This window comes from Saimiri boliviensis, chromosome 6 (assembly GCF_048565385.1).
Source record: "Saimiri boliviensis isolate mSaiBol1 chromosome 6, mSaiBol1.pri, whole genome shotgun sequence".
Taxonomy (NCBI): domain Eukaryota; kingdom Metazoa; phylum Chordata; class Mammalia; order Primates; family Cebidae; genus Saimiri; species Saimiri boliviensis.
This window is the reverse complement of record NC_133454.1, coordinates 60897948-60924139: the sequence shown is the minus strand read 5'-3', so window position 1 is coordinate 60924139 and position 26192 is coordinate 60897948. Positions and strand designations below refer to the sequence as shown.

The 26192-nt window shown below is 41.0% G+C and overlaps 1 protein-coding gene and 1 pseudogene across 1 annotated transcript in view; both read right to left on the bottom strand.

Annotated features, from left to right (window-relative positions):
• STT3A (STT3 oligosaccharyltransferase complex catalytic subunit A) overlaps window positions 1-26145 on the bottom strand; it is a 30882-nt gene extending 4737 nt beyond the window's left edge. The window contains exons 1-15 of the mRNA XM_003923538.4: window positions 26039-26145; window positions 23026-23148; window positions 21914-21974; window positions 17855-17976; window positions 17340-17485; window positions 14810-14900; window positions 13342-13448; window positions 12282-12446; window positions 9831-10011; window positions 8638-8793; window positions 6414-6505; window positions 5589-5744; window positions 5169-5357; window positions 4144-4260; window positions 3923-4025 (exon numbers count right to left, since the gene is read on the bottom strand). Coding sequence (XP_003923587.1) covers window positions 3923-4025; window positions 4144-4260; window positions 5169-5357; window positions 5589-5744; window positions 6414-6505; window positions 8638-8793; window positions 9831-10011; window positions 12282-12446; window positions 13342-13448; window positions 14810-14900; window positions 17340-17485; window positions 17855-17976; window positions 21914-21974; window positions 23026-23113 — 1774 coding nt within the window. The 5' untranslated portion in view covers window positions 23114-23148; window positions 26039-26145. The remainder of the gene's footprint in view (window positions 1-3922; window positions 4026-4143; window positions 4261-5168; window positions 5358-5588; window positions 5745-6413; window positions 6506-8637; window positions 8794-9830; window positions 10012-12281; window positions 12447-13341; window positions 13449-14809; window positions 14901-17339; window positions 17486-17854; window positions 17977-21913; window positions 21975-23025; window positions 23149-26038) is intronic.
• LOC141584838 (prohibitin 1 pseudogene) lies at window positions 1307-3914 on the bottom strand (annotated as a pseudogene).
• Window positions 26146-26192: the final 47 nt, after the last annotated feature.

Genomic DNA, 26192 nt, shown 5'->3' with positions numbered 1-26192 from the left:
GTTCAAAAGATATGGTTGTCTACAAAAAAAGTTGGGCCAGTCTCAACTTTTTTTATTTTTATTATATAATACCTCTCAAATGTTACAGAACTCCTATAAGTAAAGCCCAATTAATAATATGACCTTGAAAAATAAATTCGGTGTAATAAATTAATCAATATGGTTGGCTTTCCACATCTGTGGGTTTGACACCCATAAATTCAACAAACCTCAAATCAAAAATGTTCACAAAACAAAAAACCAGATGACTGCATCTGTAACATAGATGGATACTTTTTTCCTTGTCATTATTCCCTAAACAATACAGTATTAACAACTATTTACCTAGTATTAGGGATTAGCATTACAATCTAGTGATGATTTAAAGTATACAAGATAATGTATATATATTACATACAAATACTACACCATTTTATATAAGGGACTTGAGCATCCACAAATTTTGGTATCCTGATGGGAGGTGGGGGGGATGTCCTAGAAACAATCCTCCATGGATACAGAGGGACAACTACACTATCTTCTTCTATGAACATATGTTTTCTTTTTTCTTTTTTTTGAGACGGGAGTCTCACTCTGTCACCCAGGCTGGAGTGCAGTGGCATAATCTAAGCTCACTGAAACCTCTGCTGCCCAGGTTCAAGTGATTCTCCAGCCTCAGCCGCCAAGTAGCTGGGATTACAGGCATGTACCACCACAAGTGGTGAATTTTTCTATTTTTTTAGTAGAGACGGGGTTTTGCCATGTTGGCCAGGCTAGTCTCGAACTCCTGACCTCAAGTGATCCATCCACCTTAGCTTCCCAAAGTGTTGGGATTACAGGTGTGAGCCACCACACCCAGGCTTTGCATTGTTGTTTTTTTTATTTTTTATTTTTTATTTTTTTGAGACAGAATTTCGCTCTTGTTACCCAGGCTGGAGTGCAATGGCGCGATCTCAGCTCACCGCAACCTCCGCCTCCTGGGTTCAGGCAATTCTCCTGCCTCAGCCTCCTGAGTAGCTGGGACTACAGGCACGCGCCACCATGCCCAGCTAATTTTTTGTGTTTTTAGTAGAGAAGGGGTTTCACCATGTTGACCAGGATGGTCTCGATCTCTTGACCTCGTGATCCACCCACCTCAGCCTCCCAAAGTGCTGGGATTACAAGCTTGAGCCACCGTGCACGGCTTGCATTGTTTTTTAATGGTTATCATATTACCTTCTTTTTTTTTCTGAAGTGATTTTACCTTTATTTCCTTCACTTTAAGCCAATCATGAAATTTCAGTGATTTCTGGGGTGGGGACAAAAGGAAGGCAGTGTCAAAAATCATTGGGGCTGTGACCCAGTTGGCCCATGGAGGAGCAGGTAGGATGGGCCCTCACTGGGGCAGCTGGAGGAGCATGGACTGCCCCACCGGTAGGTAGGTGATGTTCTGAGAGCCTGAGAGCTGGTATACAACGTCCTCTGCAGCTTCCAGCTTGTGCAGCTCAATCAGGCCATCCCCTGCGGTGGCCAGTGAGTTGGCAATCAGCTCAGCTACCTTGGAGTTGCCCTCAGCAGAGATGATAGCCGCCCTTTTCAGCTGCTTAACCTTTTCCACCACAAATCTGGCCCTCTCTGCTTCCTGCTGAGCCACTTGTTTGGCTTCCACCGCTTCTGTGAACTCCTTCCCAAGTTCAGATGTGTCAAGGACATGTTGTCCAGGATGAGCTCAAAGGTGGCTGCTCGCTCTGTAAGGTTGTCGCTCACCTGCCTGGTCATGGCAGCTCTCTCTAGGTGATTAGTTCTCCAGCATCAAAGTGAGCCACCACTGACTTGAGGATCTCGGCCGTGATGGACGGCAGCACATGCGCTCACCATAGTCCTCTCTGATGCTGGTGAAGATGCGAGGAAGCTGGCTAGCAACGGGCCCAAAGAGGATGTGCAGTGTGTTTGAGAATGGTAGTCAAAAGATAATTGGTTTCTGTACCCATAGGATGAGAAAGTGAGTCCCTTCCCCTACCACAATGTCCTGTACTCCACAGAATCGGTCAAAGATGACAGCTCTGTGCCCAGCATCCACATTATGTAAGGCAGAGTTCACCACGCCTCCTGCAACAGCTAAGGCTAGGCCAAACTTGCCAATAGACTCAAAAGCTTTGGCAGTCATGTTTTCTTCTGCTGGACCCTCTCATACCTGCTTCTACTCTGACCTCCACGTGAATTCACTATCTTCTTTAAAACACAAAAAGTTTAACTCATATATCCCCTCCCACCAGGATATCAAAATTCACAAATGCTCAAGTCCCTTATATAAAATGGTGTAGTATTTGTATATAACCTATGCACTTCTGTCCATATACTTTAAATCATCTCTAGATCACCTATAGTACCTAATACGGTATAAATGCTATATAAATAGTTGTTATACTATATTTTTCATTTATATCATTTTTATTGTTGTATTATGATTTTTTTTCACAAGTATTCTCCATTTGTGGTTGGTTGAACCCACAGATGCAGAACCCACAGATACGGAGGGGAAACTGTATACAGAGTATTTAGAAATATGCACTAGAAGTACTAAAAGAAGTAGCTGCAGGAATAATTGTTTCTGTGTCTGAGGTTAAGGGGGCTTAGATTTTGGGGCAGTGAACTATCATTTTTATTATAAACCTTCAGAACTGTTTAACTTTTTCTTTTTGAAACAGAGTCTCACTCTGTTGCCCAGACTGGAGTGCAATGGGGTAATCGTATCTCATTGCAAACTCTGCCTCCCGCGTTCAAGTGATTCTACTGCCTCGGCCTCCTGAGTAGCTAGGACTACAGGCATATGCCACCACGCCTAGCTAATTTTTGTAAAGACAAGATTTCACTATGTTGCCCAGGCTGGTCACGAACTCATGACCTCAAGTGACTGTCCACCTCAGCCTCCCAAAGTGCTGGGATTACAGGCCATGAGCCATGGCACCCAGCTGTGAACTGTTTAACTTTTTAAAGTATAAATAGGCATTACATTAATTTTTAAGTCAGAGGACTATATTTGGAGGTTTCTTCTAAAAATCTTTGTGCCAGGCCGGGCGCAGTGGCTCACGCCTGTAATCCCAGCACTTTGGGAGGCAGAGGTGGGTGGATCATATGGTCAGGATTTCGAGACCAGCCTGGCCAAGATGTTGAAACCCTGTCTCTACTAAAAATACAAAAATTAGCTGGGCGCGATGGCATGCACCTGTAATCTCAGCTACTCAGGAGGCTGAGGCAAGAAAACTGCTTGAACCTGGGAGGTGGAAGTTGCAGTGAGCCAAGATCGCACCATTGCACTCCAGCCTAGGTGACAGAGTGAGACTCCGTCTCAAAATAAATTAAATAAATAAATAAATAAATAAATAAAAGTCTTTGTGCCAATAATCATAAGGTACATGGTAACCTCCATTTTACACAACTTTTATTTATATACATTGTATGTATATATTTGTATACTTATGTCTATATTACATATAGACATATGTAAATATATACATATAGTATATAATATATATTTTATATATATAAACATATATTTAAAATGTTCTCTTTTTTTACACGCTCATTTCAGGCCATATAAAACATTTCTAAGCTGGCCAATGATTATATGGCTTAAACCAACTAAAAGAATGCTAATTCTTGAGTTCACTGTCATAAGCCTTATGTTCAGCTTGGTTTTATTACTGGTTGTGGAACTACTTCTATGCCTTACACAATCATATAGCATGCTGTACCTACATAAGAATTGTTTACATTTATGACCTACTTGTTGCAAAAAGAAAAAAATCAAAATACCGAAACCTCAAGCTGCAAATACTTAGGAACTTCCCATGTAAGAAAAATATCTTGGTAAAATATCAGTAAAAGTATAGAAAACTAGGAGATTCATCTAATTTTCTTAGAATCTATGTCCTGCAGCTAAAAATAGAATCAAGTATATTACCATCAGAGGAATACCCAGTGAGGCCTCCAAAAATGACCAGTACATAGCTGACATCAAGCTCCCTCATGATCTCATAGGCTTTTTCCTCTGTGGACGCCATCGCCTGGAAAAACAAATGTACAATTTTCAGAGCACAATACCAAGTTAATATGATCCCCTCATGCAGACATATTTCCCACTAGACCTTGCACACCAAACACTCAAAGATCCCTTTATCTTACCTGCCCTACTCGAGAAATGTGGGTATTATTCCACGTGTTATTATCTACTAAAATTGTTCGGTTTGCCATAGCTGTAATCTGATAGCCATAATCCCACCAGGACATGACCTTCGCATCCTGAAAGTAGAATGGGAAATGGAAATAATAAGCTTCTCACGGTCTCTAAAAATCAAATGCAATAGAGAAGGCATCTTTGGTCTGACAGAAGTGACACCTGGCTAACTAATCTATTTCTTCGCAAAGTAATACAGGTCTAACCAGAAAATAAATTCTCGCACCTGGTCTTCCATTTATATACAATCATAAAAATCTCAGCACAAGTAACAAAGCAACATTCCCAATACTTCATCCCAGATCATTTTATACAAAGAAACATAGAGAGTGGGAGGTGTGGGAGACTGTGCAATATAGCCACATCAATAGCCTAGTGTCATTTGACAATTTTCTTAAATAACCTTTAACAGAATCACAAAATACAGTTATTATTATAGAGTGAAAACTCAAATCACAGGATATGATGGACAAGAATTAAGAGACTCTTAAAAGTTTTGATTCCTAACAAGTTGTCTTAGAAATGCTATTCCTAATAGTTATTGTAAAGGAAATTAATTCAGATTCTCAAAAGGTATAATTATAATGTTAAAAGCAGTTATCATAAGGTGATCACTTTACACAAGATTTATATTTTTCTTCTTGCTTCAATTTTCTGATTTTTCTAAAGTGAACATGTATTATTTATCTGTAACTTTTTTCTTCTTTTATAACTGGGACGTTCAACCTCATTTAAAAATCATCATAACAATACAAGTATCCATGCAATGTCTAGGTAATTACTAGTAAGAATAACTATAAAAGATCCCTGAATTAAATAGAGGTTCACCTTTAAGGCTCATTTAAGACTAGAGTTGCAAAGTTCCAATTTCACCAAGCTTTCCATCCATTTAAAAGCTGTATGATTCACTACAACATCAAATGTCTCCCCCTTTGCCCCTAACCCACAATTCCCATTCCTCCCAAGTCTTTACCTCTGGAGTATTGTGACGAAGCCAGTAATATGCTTCTCGGAAGTCATCAAAGATGATCCTACTGCCATCCCCACCACGGGCAGACAGCACAATGGACGGAGAAGAGTAGGCCTCACTGGTCACCCAGGTTGAATGAAAGGTGTACGTGATGAGAAAGAAAGCCATGACCAGTATCATCCCACTTGCCACCTAAAAAGGGAAAAAGAATTAATTGTGTAGTTAACCAAACTAAATTTACACAACACAGGACAACTTCTTACACATTCAATAATAAAGATTGATCAAAACAAGACAGAGGATGTACGAGTTAATTCTGACCACCTATGACAGTGCTCTACTTTACTCCCCTGCCCCAACACACACACACATACACACACACACAGTTGCCCAAATCTATTCTTAGCATCACTTAATTCTCACTTCATTCTTAATAGGGTAGGTAGAATCCTGTTGCTTCTTGCTCTTCTTGTCTGGACGACTTATGTCCAGATTCTTCATGTATGTGGACAGCACCTGGGAGACTCCAATGCCAGAAAGAATGCACATAACAGGTGCCAACACCAGCATTAGACGCACCTAACAGAGACAGGAAGCATGATTAGTCTAATCAGTGTTCAACAAATTACAAATTTAAGCCTATAGGCAGATCAAGACATTAATTTAGGAGTTTTTGTCAAACATGACTTCCATGAAAAGTGAAAGAGAAATACTTAAACAGTTACAGTAGAAGTATGTATTTCTTAAACTGTTTCAATTACATGCATGTACATATGTATGTGTGTCTTGAACAATAATATGACATAAAGTTTATTTCGTAACTGTGGTTTGAGACCAAAAAAGTATGAGAAACACTGTTTTACTACAATATATAAAATCCCTCCTCTCTTTTGACAATTGAGCACTGGGTAATACTCCCATACCTTCCAGAAAAAAATATCACCTCCCATTTTAAGACACCCAGGGGCGTATTTTCCAAAAGGACCTATTTTCCAACAAAGTGCAAAAGTGCTTTTATAATACAAAGTTATAAATCCAAGAAAGTTGGACCCCACAACCAGAATGTATGAGTGTCCCATACATTCTGAAAAGGATCAACAACAGCAAACAGCTTTACAACTCAGTCCCTCAAATGCTCAGAGAGAAGCATGAGCACAATCATCAGTACTTTCTGAATTCTGCCAGGCAGATAAAAAAGCACCTCAGAAGTACAGTGAAAAAGTCTGCCAGACTGAGGGTATTCCTCACCATTACAGCTGAAAAGTACATGCTGGTCACACCATACATGATGATAAAAATCCGGGCATCAGACAGGTTGCTAAAGCAGTAATAGAGGCCAACTACAAAAGAGGGAAGGAGAAATAAGCAGCTGAGTCCTGTAGGTCGAAACCTACAAGGGAAAGTATCTTCATTATATAACTGGATGATTCCACACATTTAACCCAGCAATTCCACTTCCAGGAATTTATCCTAAAAAAACAATCATAGAAAGAAACATGCAAAGATGTTTACTATAGCACACTTTAAAGTAGCAAAAAAATCAGAAACAATCTAAATGTCCAATAACAAGGAACTAATTATAGTTTATTTATTTATTTATTTATTTTTGAGACAGAGTCTCGCTCTGTCGCCAGGTGCCAGGCTGTAGTCCAATGGCACAATCTCGGCTCACTGCAACCTCTGCCTCCTGAGTTCAAGCAATTCTCCTGCCTCAGCCTCCCAAGTAGCTGGGACAGGTGTGCACCACCATGCCCAGCTAATTTTTGTATTTTAGTAGAGACAGGGATCCACCATGTTGGCCAGGATGGTCTCGATCTCTTGACCTCATGACCGCCTGCCTCAGCCTCCCAAAGTGCTGGGATTACAGGAGTGAGCCACCGCACCCCGCCTAATTTTAGTGTATTTATAAAATGGAATATATCAATTAAAATATTGCCACATGAGATTAGGGACCATTTGCCTTCTTACACATCTCTGTACTTAAAAAAAAAGTGAAAAAAAAGTGACATATTTTAAGTATTTCTATAAAATAATACTAAATAACAGAAATTTAATTCTTTATGAAGTTAAAAAAAATCAAGGAAAAAAACTATGATCTCATTCTTATTCAATAAATAATGACAAATATACATTAAAACGTTAACAGTGGCTACAGATGGGTAGTGAGAACTCCAGAATATTTACCTGTTTTGAGATGAGGTCTTGCTGTATAACCAAGGCTGGCATTAAACTCCCAGGTTCAAGTAATCCTTCTACCCAAACCTTCCAAGTAGGTGGGACTACAGGTGCACACTACCATGACCAGCTTATTTATCTTGTATGTGTGTGTGTGTGTGTGTCTGTGTGTGTGTGTATGCACACGCATATTATGTATTTTTTTTAAGTAGAGACAGGGATCTCACTGTATTGCCCAGACTGATCTTGAACTCCTAGCCTCAAGCAATCCTCCCACCTCAGCCTCCCAAAGTACTGGGATTATTGATGTGAGCTACAACTCCAGGCCTGTTTTAATTTTTTTAGACTTGGGTCTCACTATGTTGCCCAGGATGATCTCAAATTCCTGACCTCAAGTGATCTTCCCACCTCAGCCTCCTAAGTGGCTAGAATTATAGGCATGAGCCACTGTACCAGCATCTTTTTCTTTTTTACTCATTTATATATATTTTTACAATACACTAATTGCTTTTAAAATAAGAGAAAAGTAAAAGTTGGCCAGGCGCAGTGGCTCACACCTGTAATCTCAGCACTATGAGAGGCCAAGGTGAGCAGATGGCTTGAGCCCACAAGTTAGAGACCAGCCTGGGCAATGTGGTGAAATCCCATCTCTACAAAAAAACAAAAATTAGCTGGGCATGGTGGCATGCACCTGTAGTCCCAGCTACTCAGGAGGGTGAGGTAGAAGGATGGCTTGAGCCCCAGAGGCAGAGGCTGCAGTAAGTGAAGATCATACCACTGCCCTGCAGCCTAGGCAATAGAGCAAGACTCAATCTCATAAAAAAAAAAAAAAAAAAAAGCAAAAGTTATTTTAAAAGACCACTGATAAATTCTAAAACACATCTGGATTGGCCAGAAGATAGGAGATTGATGAGGCTTTACAATTAGCAGTCCTCATTATGGGACTTCAATACTGCCAAGAGGAGAAACAGGGGTGAAGGGCTGCCCTTTACCGCTGATTTGGAGCATGATAGATATACTCCAAATAAATAAATAAATAAGTAAACGAGTAAAAATTACAGTTAAATTTTAACTCATAACACAAATGGCATAGGCTTTGAACTTGCCAATATCTACAAATATTGAACTTTTGTTACTCTATAGCTTCATATATGAGAAAATTTGCTTAGCTATCCTCTGTATTACAAAAACATAAACAGGCAAAGAAAAATAAAACATGAATGAGGGTAGCTTACAAATCTGGAATCAAATGGTGATTCTTATGAACAAGGCCATTTCAGAACACAAAGCCACATACCTGGAAACATGAAGACGAGGAGCTGCAGGTCAAAATAGTATGAGGACCAGGTTGTAGGCTGATGCTCAGACACAGAAGCAATGATGGGGATGTTGTTCTTAGCATAAGAAGGATCCAGCAGTGAGTAGAAACGCCCCGTCCAGGGAGATATTTTTCCTGGCAGCAAAAGAGGCAATAAACATTCCACACATACTCTTCAAACAAACATCTGATCCTAATTAATCAAAACTTCCCATTTTAATAAGACTCTCAGTGACAGAGAAGGATTAGGTTTTTGCTTAATTACCACCAATATTTAGAGAGTTTCACTCCTTCCTTTCTTCCAAACCTGAGAGTACTTTTGTCAGCACTGGCAGCAGAATAAAGCCAGGCTGTGTATAAACTTGGAGAGAAGAATAAGGCAGAAATGCTACCTGAAAGGGTTTTAGGCCAAATTTGGTCAAACCAAGGCCAATTCTAGAGACTAAATCAACTATATCCTCAGGTCCTGCTCTGAATTAGTCTACAGATAGACTTGAGCAAAATCAAATTAATCTCTGAGAAATAAAAGTAGGGAAAATGGAGAAGGAAAATGTGGCCTTCCAACCAACTAAACAGCCATGATTTAGTTTCCATGGGATTAGATGAGTGCCACCTTGGAGGGTACAGTAAACGATATAATGACTTCTCTCACCCAACCAATCGGAAAGAAAAAAAGAAGGCAAAAGGAGAAAGTTTTGCAAGCTAAGATCTAGTTCTTTCACCAGGTGTGATTAAGAGTGGCTCCAACAAGACATTCTCTTCTATGCTGAATCCAAACACTGGGCTGAAAAGTAGACTGAATGTAAAAATGTAGGATTGTCTATGCTTCAAATGAAAACAGAAATAAGAAAAGAAGAATCCTTTGTGGTCAAAAAATACCATCTTTTGGAGTTTATTCTATGTCTGTAACCAAATGTATTTAATAATAAAAGCTGTGAGCCTGGCTGGGCACGGTGGCTCACTCCTGTAATCCTAGCACTTTGGGAGGCCAAGGCGGGCAGATCATCTGAGGTCAGGAGTTCGAGACCAGTCTGACCAACATGGAGAAACCCTGTCTACTAAAAATACAAAATTAGCCAGGCATGGGCTGAGAGTGTGCTGTTGCACTCCAGCCTGGGCAACAAAACGGAAAACTCCATTTCAAAGAGAAAAAAGCTGTGAGCCTTCCCTACCTGTAAGCATGAGGAGAGTTCCCACAGTGAGCAGGACAAAGCCTACGAGAGAGATGACGCTCCGGAAAAGAACTTCAAATTGCTGTGGATTCAACTTGCTGCGCAGGTAATCCACAAAGGCATGGATCTGGCAGAGACCAAAGACCCCAAAGGCTGCCATGTGCTCTGATGAAAGGACAGGCTGTAGGTAAAAGGATATGTATGTTAATATTAAAAATAAATAAATAAATAAATAAATGAGTAAGTCCAGCCCAGGCCTGCATTATCCTTATCTAGTTCAAACCAAATGGGTCAAATGAGTTCTGAGGCCCCAAAGGAACCAGGGCAAATCTAGGGAAGGGTTTAATTCAACCAGCCTTATTTTCTAAAGTATTTGGAGCCCCCTAAAGCATAAGATACACTATCATTATCACATCTCTGGCTTTTGTTCAGGTTATTTCCTCAGCATAGAATGTAATTTTCCCCAAATTCCCATCCACTAAAATTCTCATCATTCATGGTTCAACTCAAATATCATCTCTTCCTAATAATCTGCCAAACTGAAATCAATCACTCCTATGTTCCATATCGCATTAGTATCTTCTAGCACTTAATCATTCTTTGCCTTAGACAGTGATTCTCAAATGCCAGTAGGCACTGTAATAACTAAGGGGGCAGGAGTGTTAAAATGCAAATTGCTGAGCCCCACCTCCAGAGTTTCTTATTCAGTAGGTCTGTGTTGGGGCTCTAGAATTTGCATTTATTTCTAACAAGTTCTAGATGCTGCTGTTGATAATGATACAAGAACCACACTTCCAGAACTGTAGCCTACTGAATGTAGACAGCTGCCTGTATTTCTTTCCCCGCAAGAAGACCAAGACTTCCTTAAAAACCATGACCATATTTTTATTCTTTTTACATTTTCAAGTGATTAGCAAACTGCATATACAAATGTTTTTCAACTTAACGATTGGGTTACATCTCAATAAACCCATTGTAAGTTGAAAATATCCTAAGCAGAAAATGCATTTAATACGCCTAGCCTATAGAACATCATAGCTTAGCGTAGAGTATCTTAAACATGCTGAGAACATTTAACATTAGCCTACAGTTGGGCAAAATCATCTAATACAAAGGCTATTTTATAATAAGTATTGAATATCTCATGTAATTTATTGACTACGGTGCTGAAAGTGAATAACAGAACGGTTACATATGTACTGGAAGTACAGTTTCTATTGAATGTGTATCACTTTCACACCATTCTAAAGCCAAAAAATCCTAAGTCAACACTTTGTAAGTTGGGGCCAACCTGCAGTAGGTGATCAGCAAAGAAATACTTGTTGGCTGGGCACGGTGGCTCATGCCTGTAATCCCAGCACTTTGGGAGGCTGAGGCGGGCAGATCACCTGAAGTTGGGAGTTCAAGACCAGCCTGACCAACATAGAGAAACCCTATCTCTACTAAAAATAGAAAAAATTAGCTGGCATAGTGGCGCATGCCTGTAATCCCAGCTACTTGGGAGGCTGAGGCAGGAGAATCACCTGAACCCGGAGGCGGAGGTTGTGGTGAGTCAAGATCATGCCACTGCACTCCAGCCTGGGAAACAAGAGCGAAACTCCATCTTAAAAAAAAAAAAAAAAGAAAAAAGAAATACTTGTTGACCTCTAAATAAGGTTTGTACTTTCATGATAATTTCGCAATAAAAATAAAATACACCACGTTATTCTCTAACTCTTGTCTGTTAACCCTATGTAGCAATGTCGTTAAAGGTTTGTGCTTTACTTCCTGAAGGACTTAAAATTAGATGCCATTAAGATCAGGATCCTCTGCTACTACACGGGGCCATCTACATTAAAAGGACTGGAAACTTTAACTTTGATCACTCATCTAAACTCAACTCAACTAAATATTCCTCCCCTTCCCACAAACTTAAAGCCAAAGAATTATGAAATTCAAACTGCAAGAAGCAAATACTAACACACTACAGAACACAAACTTTAATGACTAATAATTCTGTTTCTTCAATTAACATGAGTAGTTCAATATAAAAGCTGTGAATATGGCCAAGCTCAGTGGCTCATGCCTATAATCCCAACACTTTGGGAGGCCACATTAGGCGGCTCACCTGAGGTCAGGAGTTTGAAACCAGCCTGGCCAACATGGTGAAACTCCGTCTCTACTAAAAATGCAAAAATTAGCTGGGTATGCTGGCAGGTGCCTGTAATCCCAGCTCTTCGGGAGGCTGAGGCAGAAGAATCACTTGAACCCGGGAAGCGGAGGATGCAGTGAGCCGAGATCATGCCATTGCACTCCAGCCTGGGGGACAAGAGCGAGACTTCATCTCAAGGAAAAAAAAAAAAAAAAGCTGTGATGAAGTTGTATTCTTCTTAACAGAATCCAAGATAAATCAGTCTAGTTGGGGCTGCATAGAAAAAGTAGAAGCTGAAAAACCTACTCAGTCAAGCTCACCTGGAAACCCACAAAGGAGATCTGCATAGAAAGTATAGTGCCCAGGCAGTAAACAGTACAGTAAGCCACGTAGATCCGGTGCGAGAAACGGCCTGTGAGCATCAGCACCAGGACATGGAGAGGAATCAAGTTGATGAGAAACACATAACCTCCCCATGACGAGACCTACGATAGAACAGAAAAAAAACAGTTCCTCTGAGCATGCCTCCTCAGACCACCACCACTATACTGTAGAAAATCATCTGTGACTTTTTAAAGAACACCCTTTATAGTAACTGTAACTTTTTTTATGCCAAATGGCTTAAAGTGTTTAAATAATTGTGTTTTTTTTTTAAACAGGAGTATCAAGTTCTTACATGTACAGGTTTGTTACACAAAATAAAATAAGTTTAAAAATAGAAAATCAAGGGCCGGGCACGGTGGCTCAAGCCTGTAATCCCAGCACTTTGGGAGGCTGAGGCAGGTGGATCACAAGGTCGAGAGATCAAGACCATCCTGGTCAACATGGTGAAACCCCGTCTCTACTAAAGATACAAAAAATTAGCTGGGCATGGTGGCACGTGCCTGTAATCCCAGCTACTCAGGAGGCTGAGGCAGAATTGCTTGAACCCAGGAGGCGGAGGTTGCGGTGAGCCGAGATCGCACCATTGCACTCCAGCCTGGGTAACAAGAGCGAAACTCCGTCTCAAAAAAAAAAAAAAAAAAAATAGAAAATCAAGTTCAAACTCAACACTATAACTCAATCCCCTGCTCCCTTGTGGTTGCTGATGTCATGACCACATAATGAGAGGGACTTATGCCTCAGAATTAATCTAAATACAATCACTGTAAGGTCATACAGAGGATTTAGGGATATGTGAGGAAGTAAAAGCAATTAAGGAGGTCTACATATATACATAAGTATGAACAGAAAAACTATACTGGAAAAGAAAAAAATTTAGGGGAATCTACCAGAAAAGAAAGTCAAAAAAAAAAAAAAAGTAAGTTGGTCAAATAAGTACCCATAGGAAATACAGTATTTAGAGAACTTTAAAACTTAAAAACATGTAGAAAAAGTTACCATGTAGAAGTAAGCAAGGGCACACTTAGCTGCCCAACAGATAGAACCAGTCTTTACTGCCTTGATCCACATGTAGTAGGTGAGTAGCATGCAAAAGATGGCAATTCCTGCAGAAAGAACACACCAAGAATTCAACAAGAGGCCAGGCTAGTCTAGTGATTAAGAATATTGTTCTGGAACAGACTGCCTGGATCTACTACCAAGTAATAGTGTAATTTTAGGCAAATTATTTACCTTTTTGTTTCAGTTTCATGTAAAAAGAAGTAATAGTATCTACTTCATAAAAGTGCTCTGAAGACAGACATAATTAATGCTTGTAAAGCACTTAGAACAATACCTAGCATATAATAAACACTAAGTAAATATTGGCCATTATCATCATTCTTTCCAAGCACTAAACATCCTACTAGTACAGTACTAAAGACATCCTATACTATCATTCATCATCCTGCCTCTACGTCTTAACATAGCTAATACTCATGCTCCAATTGCCTCTTTCCTTGATATCTGTCTAATGAAGTTTCAACTTCAGGACCTAGCTGAACCTTAACCACTTCCAAAAAATGTTCCTTGATTGCCGAATTTGCTTTTGTTTTTATTTTTCTAAACAGGGTCTTGCTCTATTGCCAGGCTGAGGTGCAGTGGTGATCACAGCTCACTGCAGCCTCAACCTCCCAGGCTCAAGCAATCCTACTTCAGTCCCCTGGGTAGCTGGGACTACAGGCACATACTACCATGCCCAGCTAATTTTTATATTTCTTGTAGAGACAGGGTTGCCCAGGCTGGTCTTAAACTCCTGAGCTCGAATGACCCACCCACCTCAGCCTCCCAAAGTACTGGATTATAAAGGATGAGCCACTGAGCTCAGCCCCAAATCTGAATTAATCTCTCCATTCACTACATTCCTGAAGTACTCTATCAAATTTCTATCATGGCACACAGTGCTATATGTCATTGAGCCATAGTTATATGTCCACTTTAATCTTCCTTAATAGATTATGGGCCAATATAACCTTATTCATTATCTATCTCTTTTAATTTCTTATAATTATGCCAAAAAAATCTTATTCATTATCTATCTTTCTAACACTTAATACTATGTTTTCCCAATAACATTCATTAAGTGTATGTTGAATTGAAAACAAGTCACTAAGTCATTAAAATTTTAAGGACATTTATTCACTTTATCTAGGAAAATAAAGCAAATGATTATAATGTTAAAACAACAGTTAACTATTTTATGAGTACAGAGAGAAATCAAAGATTTGTAAGAAAAGTTACCAACTACCTTTCTGGAAAGGACAATGGGAAGAGAATATGAACTTGTCCAAGATCCCTTCCTGCCCATTTCTAATCTTCTAACCCAGATACCATTTTTATTAGTGCTAAGACATAGACTGCACTTTATGAAGCTCTGTTGTGTGATAATGAGGTGAGAAGATCATCTTTAGCATTTTAAAAGTCTTACCTTCATTATCATAGGAGCCAGCCACAGATCGGGAGATATATCCAGGAACTACAGCAATCATGGCAGCAGCAAGAAGCCCAGCCCCTGCATCCTATAAGAAAAAAAGGGCATTAAGACATTAATACCAATGCAACTCTGAGAAAGAACAGAGGATCCACTAGTCCATTCTGTTTATAATGGGCCCAGAAAACAGTCCAACAATTTCCAAGGTAGATGTGAGATGTCGGAAATGGTAGAAATGCCAGGACGCAGTGGCTCATGCCTGTAATCCCAGCACTTTGGGAGGCTGAAGTGGGCTGATCACCTGAGGTCGGAAGTTTGAGACCAATCTAATTAACATGGAGAAACCCCATCTCTGCTAAAAATACAAAAATTAGCCGGGTGTGGTGGCACATGCCTGTAATCCCAGCTACTTGGGAGGCCGAGGCAGGAGAATCACTTGAACTTGGGAGGCAGAGGTTGCAGTGAACCAAGATCATGCCATTGCACTCCAGCCTGGGCAACAAGAACGAAACTTCATCTCAAAAAAAAAGAAGAAGAAGAAAAAAGAAATGCTCACAGCACAAGAAAGATAAAAACTTCATGACCAAATTCCCTATGATGACACTAAACCTGACACTGAGAACAAATATGCTGAGGACAGACAAATTAAGTGAGATGTCAAACATCAATACTGTCCCAGAATGGGCTGTTTGGTTACCAATCTCGCCAAGCTTGTAAGTCTCTACTTCTAACAACATCTGCACATCACTGGAACACCAGTCACATCTCTACAACTCATGCAAGGACAATCAAAGGAAGAAAAATTATTATTTCAGTTAAAAAGCCAACAAAGTTAAGTGATAATCTACCTAAACCAAAGATGCTAAGAGCTTAGGCAATAAAGCTTAAATATCACCAGGCGCCGGGCACGGTGGCTCAAGCCTGTAATCCCAGCACTTTGGGAGGCCGAGGCGGGTGGATCACGAGGTCGAGAGATCGAGACCATCCTGGTCAACATGGTGAAACCCCGTCTCTACTAAAAATACAAAAAATTAGCTGGGCATGGTGGCGCGTGCCTGTAATCCCAGCTACTCAGGAGGCTGAGGCAGGAGAATTGCCTGAACCCAGGAGGCGGAGGTTGCGGTGAGCCGAGATCGCGCCATTGCACTCCAGCCTGGGTAACAAGGGCGAAAATCCGTCTCAAAAAAAAAAAAATATCACCAGGCACCCTTTGAGCTCAGGAGAAAGGAGCAACAGATATAAGCCACACTCCAAAAAGCAAAGACTTGTCTGTTGAAAAGAGTCAAATTTGGGAAAGGGCAGCAAGGAGAAGGATGAAAAGTTTTCCAAACTAAACTCAGGCTTCCCAAACCCCCTACTGGTTTATCACCTCTCAGGTATCTCTCTAACACCACAGCACAAACTAAGAATAGCACCCAGGGAGCCAAGGTCAGCAATGCTGAAACATGGAAAAAGAGAGTCAGCATTATGGAGTCTACTACGTGAGCCAAATGGCTTAAGAATTTTAAGATAATTATTTTTAATCAACAAATAATTGCTGAGTACATTCCTGGTAAGAAAAACTAACCGTTTTGCAAAGTTTCATGTAGTTTTTGTTCCTCTCTTTTTCACTGTGAGAACTTCAACCAAACATTTTGATTTTGCATTTTAAATGTTTTTTTCTTTACGTAGCAATTTACATTTTATTTCCGACTGTTCTCTCATAAGGACAAACAGTTACTAATGATAAAAAATCACATATTCCAGCCGGGTGTGGTGGCTCAGGCCTGTAATCCCAGTACTTTGGGAGGCCAAGGCAGGTAGATCACCTGAAGTTCAAGATCAGCCTGGTTAACATAGTGAAACCCCATCTCTACTAAAAATAAAAAAAATTAGCCAGGTGTGGGAGCACAGGTGCCTGTAATCCCAGCTATTTGGGAGACTGAGGCAGGAGAATCACTTGAACCCGGGAGGCAGAGGTTGCAGTGAGCTGAGATCATGCCATTGCACTCCAGCCTGGGCAACAAGAGCAAGACTCCATCTTAAAAAAAAAAAAAAAAAAAAAAAAAAAAAGGAAAAAGGCTAGGCATGGTGGCTCACTCATGTAATCCTAGCACTTTGGAAGGCTGAGACAGGTGGATCACCTGAGGTCGGGAGTTCGAGACCAGCCTGACCAACATGGAGAAACCCTGCCTCTACTAAAAATACAAAATTAGCCAGGTGTGGTGGCACATGCCTGTAGTCCCAGCTACTCAGGAGGCTAAGGCAAGAGAATCACTTGAATCCAGGAGGCAGAGGTTGTGGAGAGCCAAGATCGTGCCATTGCACTCCAGCCTGGACAAGAAGAGCAAAACTCTGTCTCAAAAAAAACCATACACACATATTACAGAAAGGGGTTGGAATGAACCCAATTAATTCAGCCCAGTAAAAGCTGTCTTTATCCTCTGGCTCCCTACCTTTCTAAGGCTCTGTCCCCCACCCTCCAGCATCTATTAAAGAGGCTCAATAACATTCATTCCCAAGCCTCCTGTCACCCCAAATCCTTCACCTTGAGCTCTTTGGTAAGGTGGTACGTGACGATGGTGGTGAAGGAGGAGAAGAGAGGGGCCAGGAACACACAGACATTCCGAATGTCGATGGTGATGTGGAAAAAATGGAGTACATGGTAGATTGCAGCAGAGGTGATCATTAAACCTGTAACAGGAAGAAGAAACTCCATTAGGTTGTCTTACCAGAACTTAAGGGAAAAAGAAAGGGAAAGTCCCAGCATCAATAAAGTGACTATGTAAGTCTTGACAAATCACCAGAAATACTAACATAGCAACTGCAGTAAGCCTATAAATTTCTCTCCTAAGGATTCAATCAGAAGTCTAGAATGTATAAAAACCACCCATCTCTACTTTACTACAAATGTACTCCTATCTATATAAGATGCACTTTTAGGAATCTGTAATCAAAATGAAATCACAAGTGTCACAAGACAAACCTGTTAGAAATAAAAGAAACTGTTCTCTAGCATACAAATATTTGCTTTAAAAAAAAAAAAAATTCTGGTCTCCTCACCTGGGTAAATTGTTCCTCCAATGATTCGTCCCAAAGGGTACCAAGCTCGGTCATCAAACCAGTTATGAAATTTATAAAACCCCTCCTCAGCCAGGAACCTGGTAGTCCGATAATTAAAGTACCTATAGCAAGAAAGAAACTTTGTTATGAATTTACGGTGAATTTTGCTCCTCAGTATACACCATTGAGAAACTCAGCATTACTCAATGAAAAATCAGTTTAGCGTCAAAAATCATGCCATGAAATCATTTTCACAACCAGAAGTCTGTTTATTTCTAGCTCCATGCTTGTCTCAACTAAAGCATTGCTTCTCTCATAAGGAAATGAAACTGGAGCTTAACATTATAACAAAGCAATCAAATGGGATATTTCATCAAGCTGACATGTGGTAGCCATTAGGACCAGTCAGAGAATTCAAGCACCCTGAAGACAAAGCCACTGAGATGTGGGCACCAATAGATTTTAGCTTTCAAGCGACAGGAACATATTTTTAAAAATTTATACTGCACACAAAGACACATGGATAATTTCCAGTGATAAGCATCTTTAAAGATGTTGGTACACCATCATATGTAGGATGAAAAATTTTTAACCTACTCCATAACACAAATTCCTTAATCGGTGTTTAAACTTTTAACAAGGTTTACTCATGTAGTTATGTAAAATGCTTATGTCACCTATACAGTAGCATAAAAATATAGATTACAGCTGGGCAGAGTAGCTCATGCATGTAAGCCCAGTACTTTGGGAAGCTGAGGTGGGAGGATCACTTAAGCCCAGGAGTTCAAGACTAGCCTGGGCAACATAGTAAGATCCCATTTCTACAGAAAAATTTTTAAAAATCAGCCAGGCATGGTGGCACACACCTATAGTCCCAGCTACTCAGGAGGCTGAAGTGGCAAGACTGCTTGAGCCCAGGAGGTCGAGGCTGCAGTGAGCCATGATCGCAACACTGTGCTCCAGACTGGGCAACAGAGCAAGACAGAGCAAGACCCTGTCTCAAAAAAATAGATAGACAGATAGATTAGATAGACAGATAGACAGATGGATAGATAGATACACAGATACACAGACAACATGAAAAGTATTTGATATAAAATGCTTAAGAGCTATAAATGGAAAGACAGTTCTTTAGGCCCAAAATATATAAGCCCTTCTCTTAAGTTTCTCATTTAAAAAGAAATAAGGCTGGGCAAGGTAGCTAACACCCGTAATCCCAGTACTTCGGTAGGCCAAGGCAGGTGGATCACTTGAGCTCAAGAGTTTAAGACCAGCTTGGGCAACATAGCAAGACCCTGTCTCTAAAAAAATACAAAAATTAGCAGGACTTAGTGGCACACACCTGTAGTCCCAGCTACCTGGGAGGTTGAAATAAGAAGACCACCTGAGCCCAGGGAGGTTGAAGCTTCAGTAAGCCGTGATCATGCCACTGCACTCCAGTCTGGTGACAGAGCAAGACACTATCTCAAAACAAAAAATTAATAATAATAATAAATAAAAATAAACAAGAGGCTGGCGCAGTAGTTCATGCCTGTTATCCCAGCACTTTGGGAGGCTAAGGTGGGTAGATCGCTTGAGCACGGGAGTTTGAGACCAGCCTGGTAACATGGTAAGACCCAATCTATTAAAAAATACAAAAATTAGCCGGACGTGGTAGTAGGCAGCTACAGTTCGAGCTACTTGGGGGGCTGAGGCGGGAGGATTGCTTGAGCCCAGGAGGTTGAGGCTGCATGAGCCATAATTGAGCCACTGAACTTCAGCATGGGCGACAGAGCAAGACCCTGTCTCCAAAAAAAAAAAAAAAAAAAAAAAAAAAAGGAAGACAGACAAAAAGAGTCTCAAACTAGACATAGATTACTACAAATAATCATGACTAACCATCCTCTCTGCCCACCTCTCTAACCCTATTTCCTCCTTGGTTAATCAAGTTTTGAAAGCTGAAGTAAGCAGAAGCAACAGATGGCAGAAATCTCTATCTTTCTGTTTGTCACTGATGTTATTTTGGTGACTGTCCGGAACAGAAGAGATGAGGGTTGCAGGCATCAATATGTGTCAGAATTGTGTCCTTTACCTACCAGTAGGAGAGGCAGAGTAAGAGAGAGGAAGTATAAGTTAGTAGAAATAGGTCTGGACTGGGTTCACCACTCAGGCATCAGTTTCCTCCTCTGCAAAAGGAAGTGTCAAGTCCTTTATGGGCCCTAACAGCTCTTGACAACAAAACAGATGCTCTTGCTTTCCCTGATTATCTAACACCATTATTTGCTCCTCCAGAGGATCTGAGAAAGAAGTCTAACAGATTGGGATCAAGAAACAAAAGGAGGTCAGGCATGGAGGCTCATGCCTATAATCCCAGTACTTTGTGAGGCTGAGGAGGGAGGATTGCTTGAGCCCAGGAGTTTGATACCAGCCTGGGCAACACAGTGAGACTCCATCTCTACAAAATTTTTTTTTAAAATTAGCCAGGCATGGTGGCATATGCCTGTGGTCCCAGCTACTTGGGAAGCTGAGGTGGGAGGATCACTTGGGCCCCAGAGGTCAAGGCTGCAGTAAGCCATAATCATGCCACCACACTTCAGCTTGGGTGACAGTCGGACCCAATCTCAAACAAAAAAAGAAAAAGTAAAAGGATAGGTTTCCTCATTCATGAGAAAAAGTATAAACTGATTTGAGAGGCCCCAAACAGAATACTTGTAATGCCTCCAAAATACTTTCAAATATCTACACAAAATTAAAAATTTGCAAATAGATGCAGGCATTTTGAATCAATACTCCACAAGCTTGAATATACTATTTTTAAGATGTCAATAATATTTCAAGAGCCTATGATTTTGGCCCTCCAAGTTTGTTATAAGCCTTAACTTTAGGCAATATAACAAAGTGACTCCAGTCTCTGGAGTCAGACAAATGTACATTTAAATCTTGGTTCTTCTCTGTACTGAACATGTAACTTTTGATAACCATTACCAGCCTGAGTCTCCTTATTTCCTTTTTTGGGACAGAGTCTTGCTCTGTCGCCCAGGCTGGAGTGCAGTGGTGTAATCTCAGCTCACTACAACCTCCACCTCCCGGGTTCAAGCGATTCTCCTGCTTCAGCCTCCCAAGTAGCTGGGATTATAGGCACATGCCACCACACCCAGCAAATTTTTGTATTTTTAGAAGAGACGGGGCATCACTAATGTTGGCCAGGCTGGTCTTGCACTCCCTACCTCGTGATCTGCCTGCCTTGGCTTCCCATGGTGCTGGGCTATAGGCGTGAGCCACTGTGCCCCACTGAGTCTCCTCATTGCTAAGAAGGGAATAATAGTACCTACACCTCAAAGGGTTGCTGAAAGGTTTTAGAGATAATCTGTAAATTAGTGCTTGGAACAAAATGAATGCTTAGTAAATAGTAGTTATTAATACCACTAAGGACTTGTACTACATCTTTTTCATCTGATGAACAAAACTCCCATTCAACCTGATAACTCTGAGCTTTTGGCATTGTTCTAGAATTTACTAAGAAGCCCAACTTCTATCACAAAAACTGCTAAACAAACAAACAAACAAAAAATGTCATGAATCTCAAGTCCATGATTTGTGATTCTCTTCTGAGCCTGGAATATACACCAGGACCCTTCCCTTTAATCTGCAAACTTTTACCAAACTGAGCAGCCAGAATTCTCTTTGCCTATTCAGATCTTAAACAATAGGCAGACACACTAGCAATGCCTCTCACATTTTTTGAGGTTGAGATTTACTTGGTCAATTCCAACATATACTTTTTTTTTTCTACAGAGATGGGGTCTCACCACATTGCCCAAGCTGGTCTCAAATTCCTGAGCTCAAGTGATTCCCCCGACCTTGGCCTCCCATAGTGCTGAGCCACCGTGCCTGGCCTCCAACACATATATTTTAAAAGGAGATAATTATCTCCTTTGGAAGAGTTTAAGGTTTTTTTTCCCCTTAAATGTACTGAAAGCACATCTCTATCACTGAGAGCTGACTGAAATTTTAATCCAAAACCCGTGAACCTGAATGCCTCCCAAAGAAAATAATACCAGATCAAGCAAAGGTACTCACGGATCAAACTCATGAATAACACTTTCAAATCTCAGGACAGCAAAGAGCCGAGTGGAGAAAGCTACAAAACACCAGAGAATTAATATTTTATTGGTATTGTGCCATCGAAGAGAAGCAGATACAGTATTATAATGAAGACAGTATTATGCAGTAGAGAGATCACAGAAAATACAAAATAATCCCTGAATAAAGTCTTTATCCATCTCTTCCCACATATAGGAAACAAAAAGTTTACTTTCCCCTGACAATGGCATCTACATTTTCCACTTTCACAGGTCACAGTTAACTAATTATAAAAGCCTGTAACATTACATTCACCTACTAATACCAAACTCAACTTACATGGTCATCTTTTATATACATTGACTCCCCCACCGTACACACACAACAAACCTTAACCTTGGAGCAAAGAGGTATGGCAAGCAAGTCCTATACCTAGGACTCATGAAGAGCCAGGAAATCTAAAAAACAAGAGTAACCTCTCAAGAGACTTTCAAAAATACTAAAGGAGGCACCTAAACTGAAGATAATTGTCTTTTACAAAAATCAGTTATCCAAGGGTCCCCAATATCTCTTTCAGCCCTATGAGAAAACAGAATTGGCACAGCATGTTTCCCATTCTTTCACAGATGATCATAGCCCTGATCTTTTTTTTTTTGAGAGACAGCCTCAATCTGTCAACCATGTTGTAGTGCAGTGATGCAGCCTCCACTCACTGCAACCTCTGCCTCCCAGGTTCAAGTGATTCTCGTGCCTCAGCCACCCAGCTGGGATTACAGGCATCCACTACCACACCCAACTAATTTTTGTATTTTTACAGGGTTTCACCATGTTGGCCAGGTTGGTCTCAAACTCCCAGCCTCAAGTGATCTACCCACCCCAGGCTCCCAAAGTGCTGGGATTACAGGAGTGAGCCACTGTGCCTGGCCCATAGCCCTAACTTTTATATTCCTTTTACTTTATTTTGCCTTCATAAAATTATACTGATGAGGAATGGAAAAACATAACAATCTGCTAAAAAGAACAAGGCATTTTAATGTAGCCATTTTAATGTTTTTCTAGACTTTCTCCTTTCTATCCCCAAAGAAAGAGAGGTTCACGTGCACACTCACATAATACAGCAGCCATTGACAGAATGAGAAGCTTCAGAAGTGTGTCCTGTTTCTCATAGGACAATCGCAAAAATCCAAGCTTAGTCATCTTGACATGAACGGGTGGCAACAGACGACAATCAGCTAAAATGAAAAAGTCAAGACCACAGGATATTTAACGCCTTCAATTTACTTCATTAACTTTCATATTTTATGGTGAAAGGGAAACATAAAGGACACAGAAGCTAGCGAAAACACAAGAAAGGGGCAGGGCTAATGCTAATATCCAACTCTGGCTTAAAGCATGATCAACCTGTAAGGAATTAGGCAAAAGTCAAGTCTATGTGTCAAGTCTAAAATGGAGTGGTCAGAATAAACCACTCATAATTCTATTTCCCACTCCTTCACAGCTAACAAGTACATAAGCACAATTAGCAACAGTATAGTACAACAAGGAAGAGATGAAAAGATAAATAGGAACAACTGGAAATACTGAAAAATAATAAAATGGAGAAAGAGAGCACTCAAGAAAAGGTCAGATTCAATGGCGATGGAGGGAAGCAGGAAATGAACACTGAGACCAGACGTGAAAGCCCCAGCACTTTGGGAGGCCAAGGAGGGAGGATTGCTTGAAGCCAGGCGTTCAAGACCAATCTGAGCGACAGAGCGAAAACCCACCTCCACAAAAAATTGTTTAAAATTATGCAGGCCTGGTGGCTTGCACCTGCAGTCCCAGCTACTCAGGAGGCTGAGGCAGGAATTGGAGGCTGCAGTGGGCAATGATCACACCACTGCACTTCAGCCTGGGCAACAGAGCCAGAATTCACCTCCTTAAAAAGAAAAAAAAAAAAAAAAAAAGAAGGGAAAGCAGTAAGAGGAAAAATAGAAGTCACCACTGAATCAGCACAATAACCTGCCCTAAATTTAAACTTCAACTGAATGGCTATAAACTTTTTTCTTTTCCAAATCCCAATTGGGCTGTCAGATCAACTGAGAGCATGACTGATAACTAATGAAGGAAAAATCATTCACTCAAGAAGAGGAGGTATATACACACAGATCCACTGTGCTTTCAATCGCATATATCAGACTAACTACTGCTCACATCTATACCCGCTTTCAATCACCTATCTCAAGGCATCTCTGTTAACTGACAATGTTGATTTTAGAGGTTGATTCAGTTACACAGAGACAGTCTGATGGCACCAGATGATAATCTAGAGGGAAAGAAAATGAACTTTTCCTACTGAAGCAGAAGAGCAGGAGGAAAAAAGTAGATTAAAATGTTGAGGGACACTATCTGTAGGCAGTACAAAATGGAAGTCACATGATGGTTAAGACTTATTTATATAGCACTAATCTACCATAGGTTAGTTATTCTTTTTTTTTTTTTGAGACAGAGTTTCGCTCTTGTTACCCAGGCTGGAGTGCAATGGCGCGATCTCGGCTCACCGCAACCTCCGCCTCCTGGGTTCAGGCAATTCTCCTGCCTCAGCCTCCTGAGTAGCTGGAATTACAGGCACGCGCCACCATGCCCAGCTAATTTTTTGTATTTTTAGTAGAGACGGGGTTTCACCATGTTGACCAGGATGGTCTCGATCTCTTGACCTCATGATCCACCCGCCTCGGCCTCCCAAAGTGCTGGGATTACAGGCTTGAGCCACCGCGCCCGGCCTAGGTTAGTTATTCTTGAATAAGACAGTACTACCACCTTCTTAAATCATCATTCAAGACTTTTTTTGCTTTATTCTTTTTGAGACATAATTGTACGTATTTATGGAGTAGAGTGTGACATTTTGGTACATGTATATCATGTATAATAATCAGGTCAGGACAATTAGTATATTCATCACCTCAAACACATTGTTTTGTTGTCTTAGGAATATTCAAAATCCACTCTTCCAGCTATCTGAAAATATATAATAAATTGTGTATTTTTGTTGTTAATTATACTGCTAATCATAGTTATCCTATAGAACACTAGAATTTATTCCTCCTATCTAGTTGTACTTGTGTATCTCTTAACAAACCTTTGTCTATCCTCCCCCACTAGTCTTTTTCCCACTATTATTGGAATAAAGAAGAAAAATAAAATAAAAACAAAAACAAAAAACACTGAACTAGGTGAAGGCATACAGAATGCTAGCCCCAACACTGAGAAGTCAAGCACGTTCTCCATAATTAGCTGTCCCAGAAGAGCAGATTAGAAATGTGTTTAAGTATAGTCCCAAAGGGAAACCTTGTTTTGCAATCAAAAATGGGAAGTCAACAATTCATCCATATCTCTCAGGGTTTGCAGCTGTTTTCTGGAATGCCTGAAATAGGAACAAACTTGACACCAGTGTGTCGATATGAGCCACACACCAAAATGAGACTGCTAAGACCTCTACTTGAAAACTGGGTAAAGTAGTTGGTCATTTCGGGCAGGACCTTAAGGGAGATTTCATCTCGTGCTCTTTGGTCACTTTGGCACAGCGCCAAAGCAAATAAGAACAAAGACACCTTTCTTAAAACACTTAGTCTGCGTTCCTCTTCAACTGTGTCCTGCAAGCTGTGGCATCTCCTGCCACCGTAGCTCTAATTTCCCAGACTGCAATTTCCCCAGCCACGTTTTCCTACGCACGTTTCCATACTCTCTTACAATCCTTTACTATCCTCTCCCTCCCGCTCTCTCCAGCGGGTCCCACCTCCCTCTTCTTCCCACCCTCAAAGAACTGACCACCTCTGATAACTCCCAGCGCGGGACCCTCATCACCCCAGCATTCTACGCGCCTTCCCCTCCAGAACTAGTCCCGGGACCCAGTCTTTCCCACGCTCTGTACCCAAGACCCACCTTACCCTCCCTCCCCAGACCTTCACATCCTTCCATCCAGGAAGCCCCCACACCACGCCCCACGCCCCCTCCTCTGCAAGGCCCTAAGCTCTACTCTCCACCCTCCTCTAGAGTTTTGCTTTCTGCACTTCGTTCAGTCCCACCAAAGCCATGGACTGCACCTGCCGCTGATTTTCAAGTTAAGTTCTACGGCTTTCTCACCTGGACGGCTTTGCTAAGCGATCCGCTGGGCTCCCTCGGCCATCCGTTCAGCGGCGCACACAACCCTGGCAGCAAACGGATCCGCCTCCCGGACCGCTTCCCCGTTGGCTGGCTCCCGGCCAATACGACGCTTCCGGAGAGCGATAGGATCGCG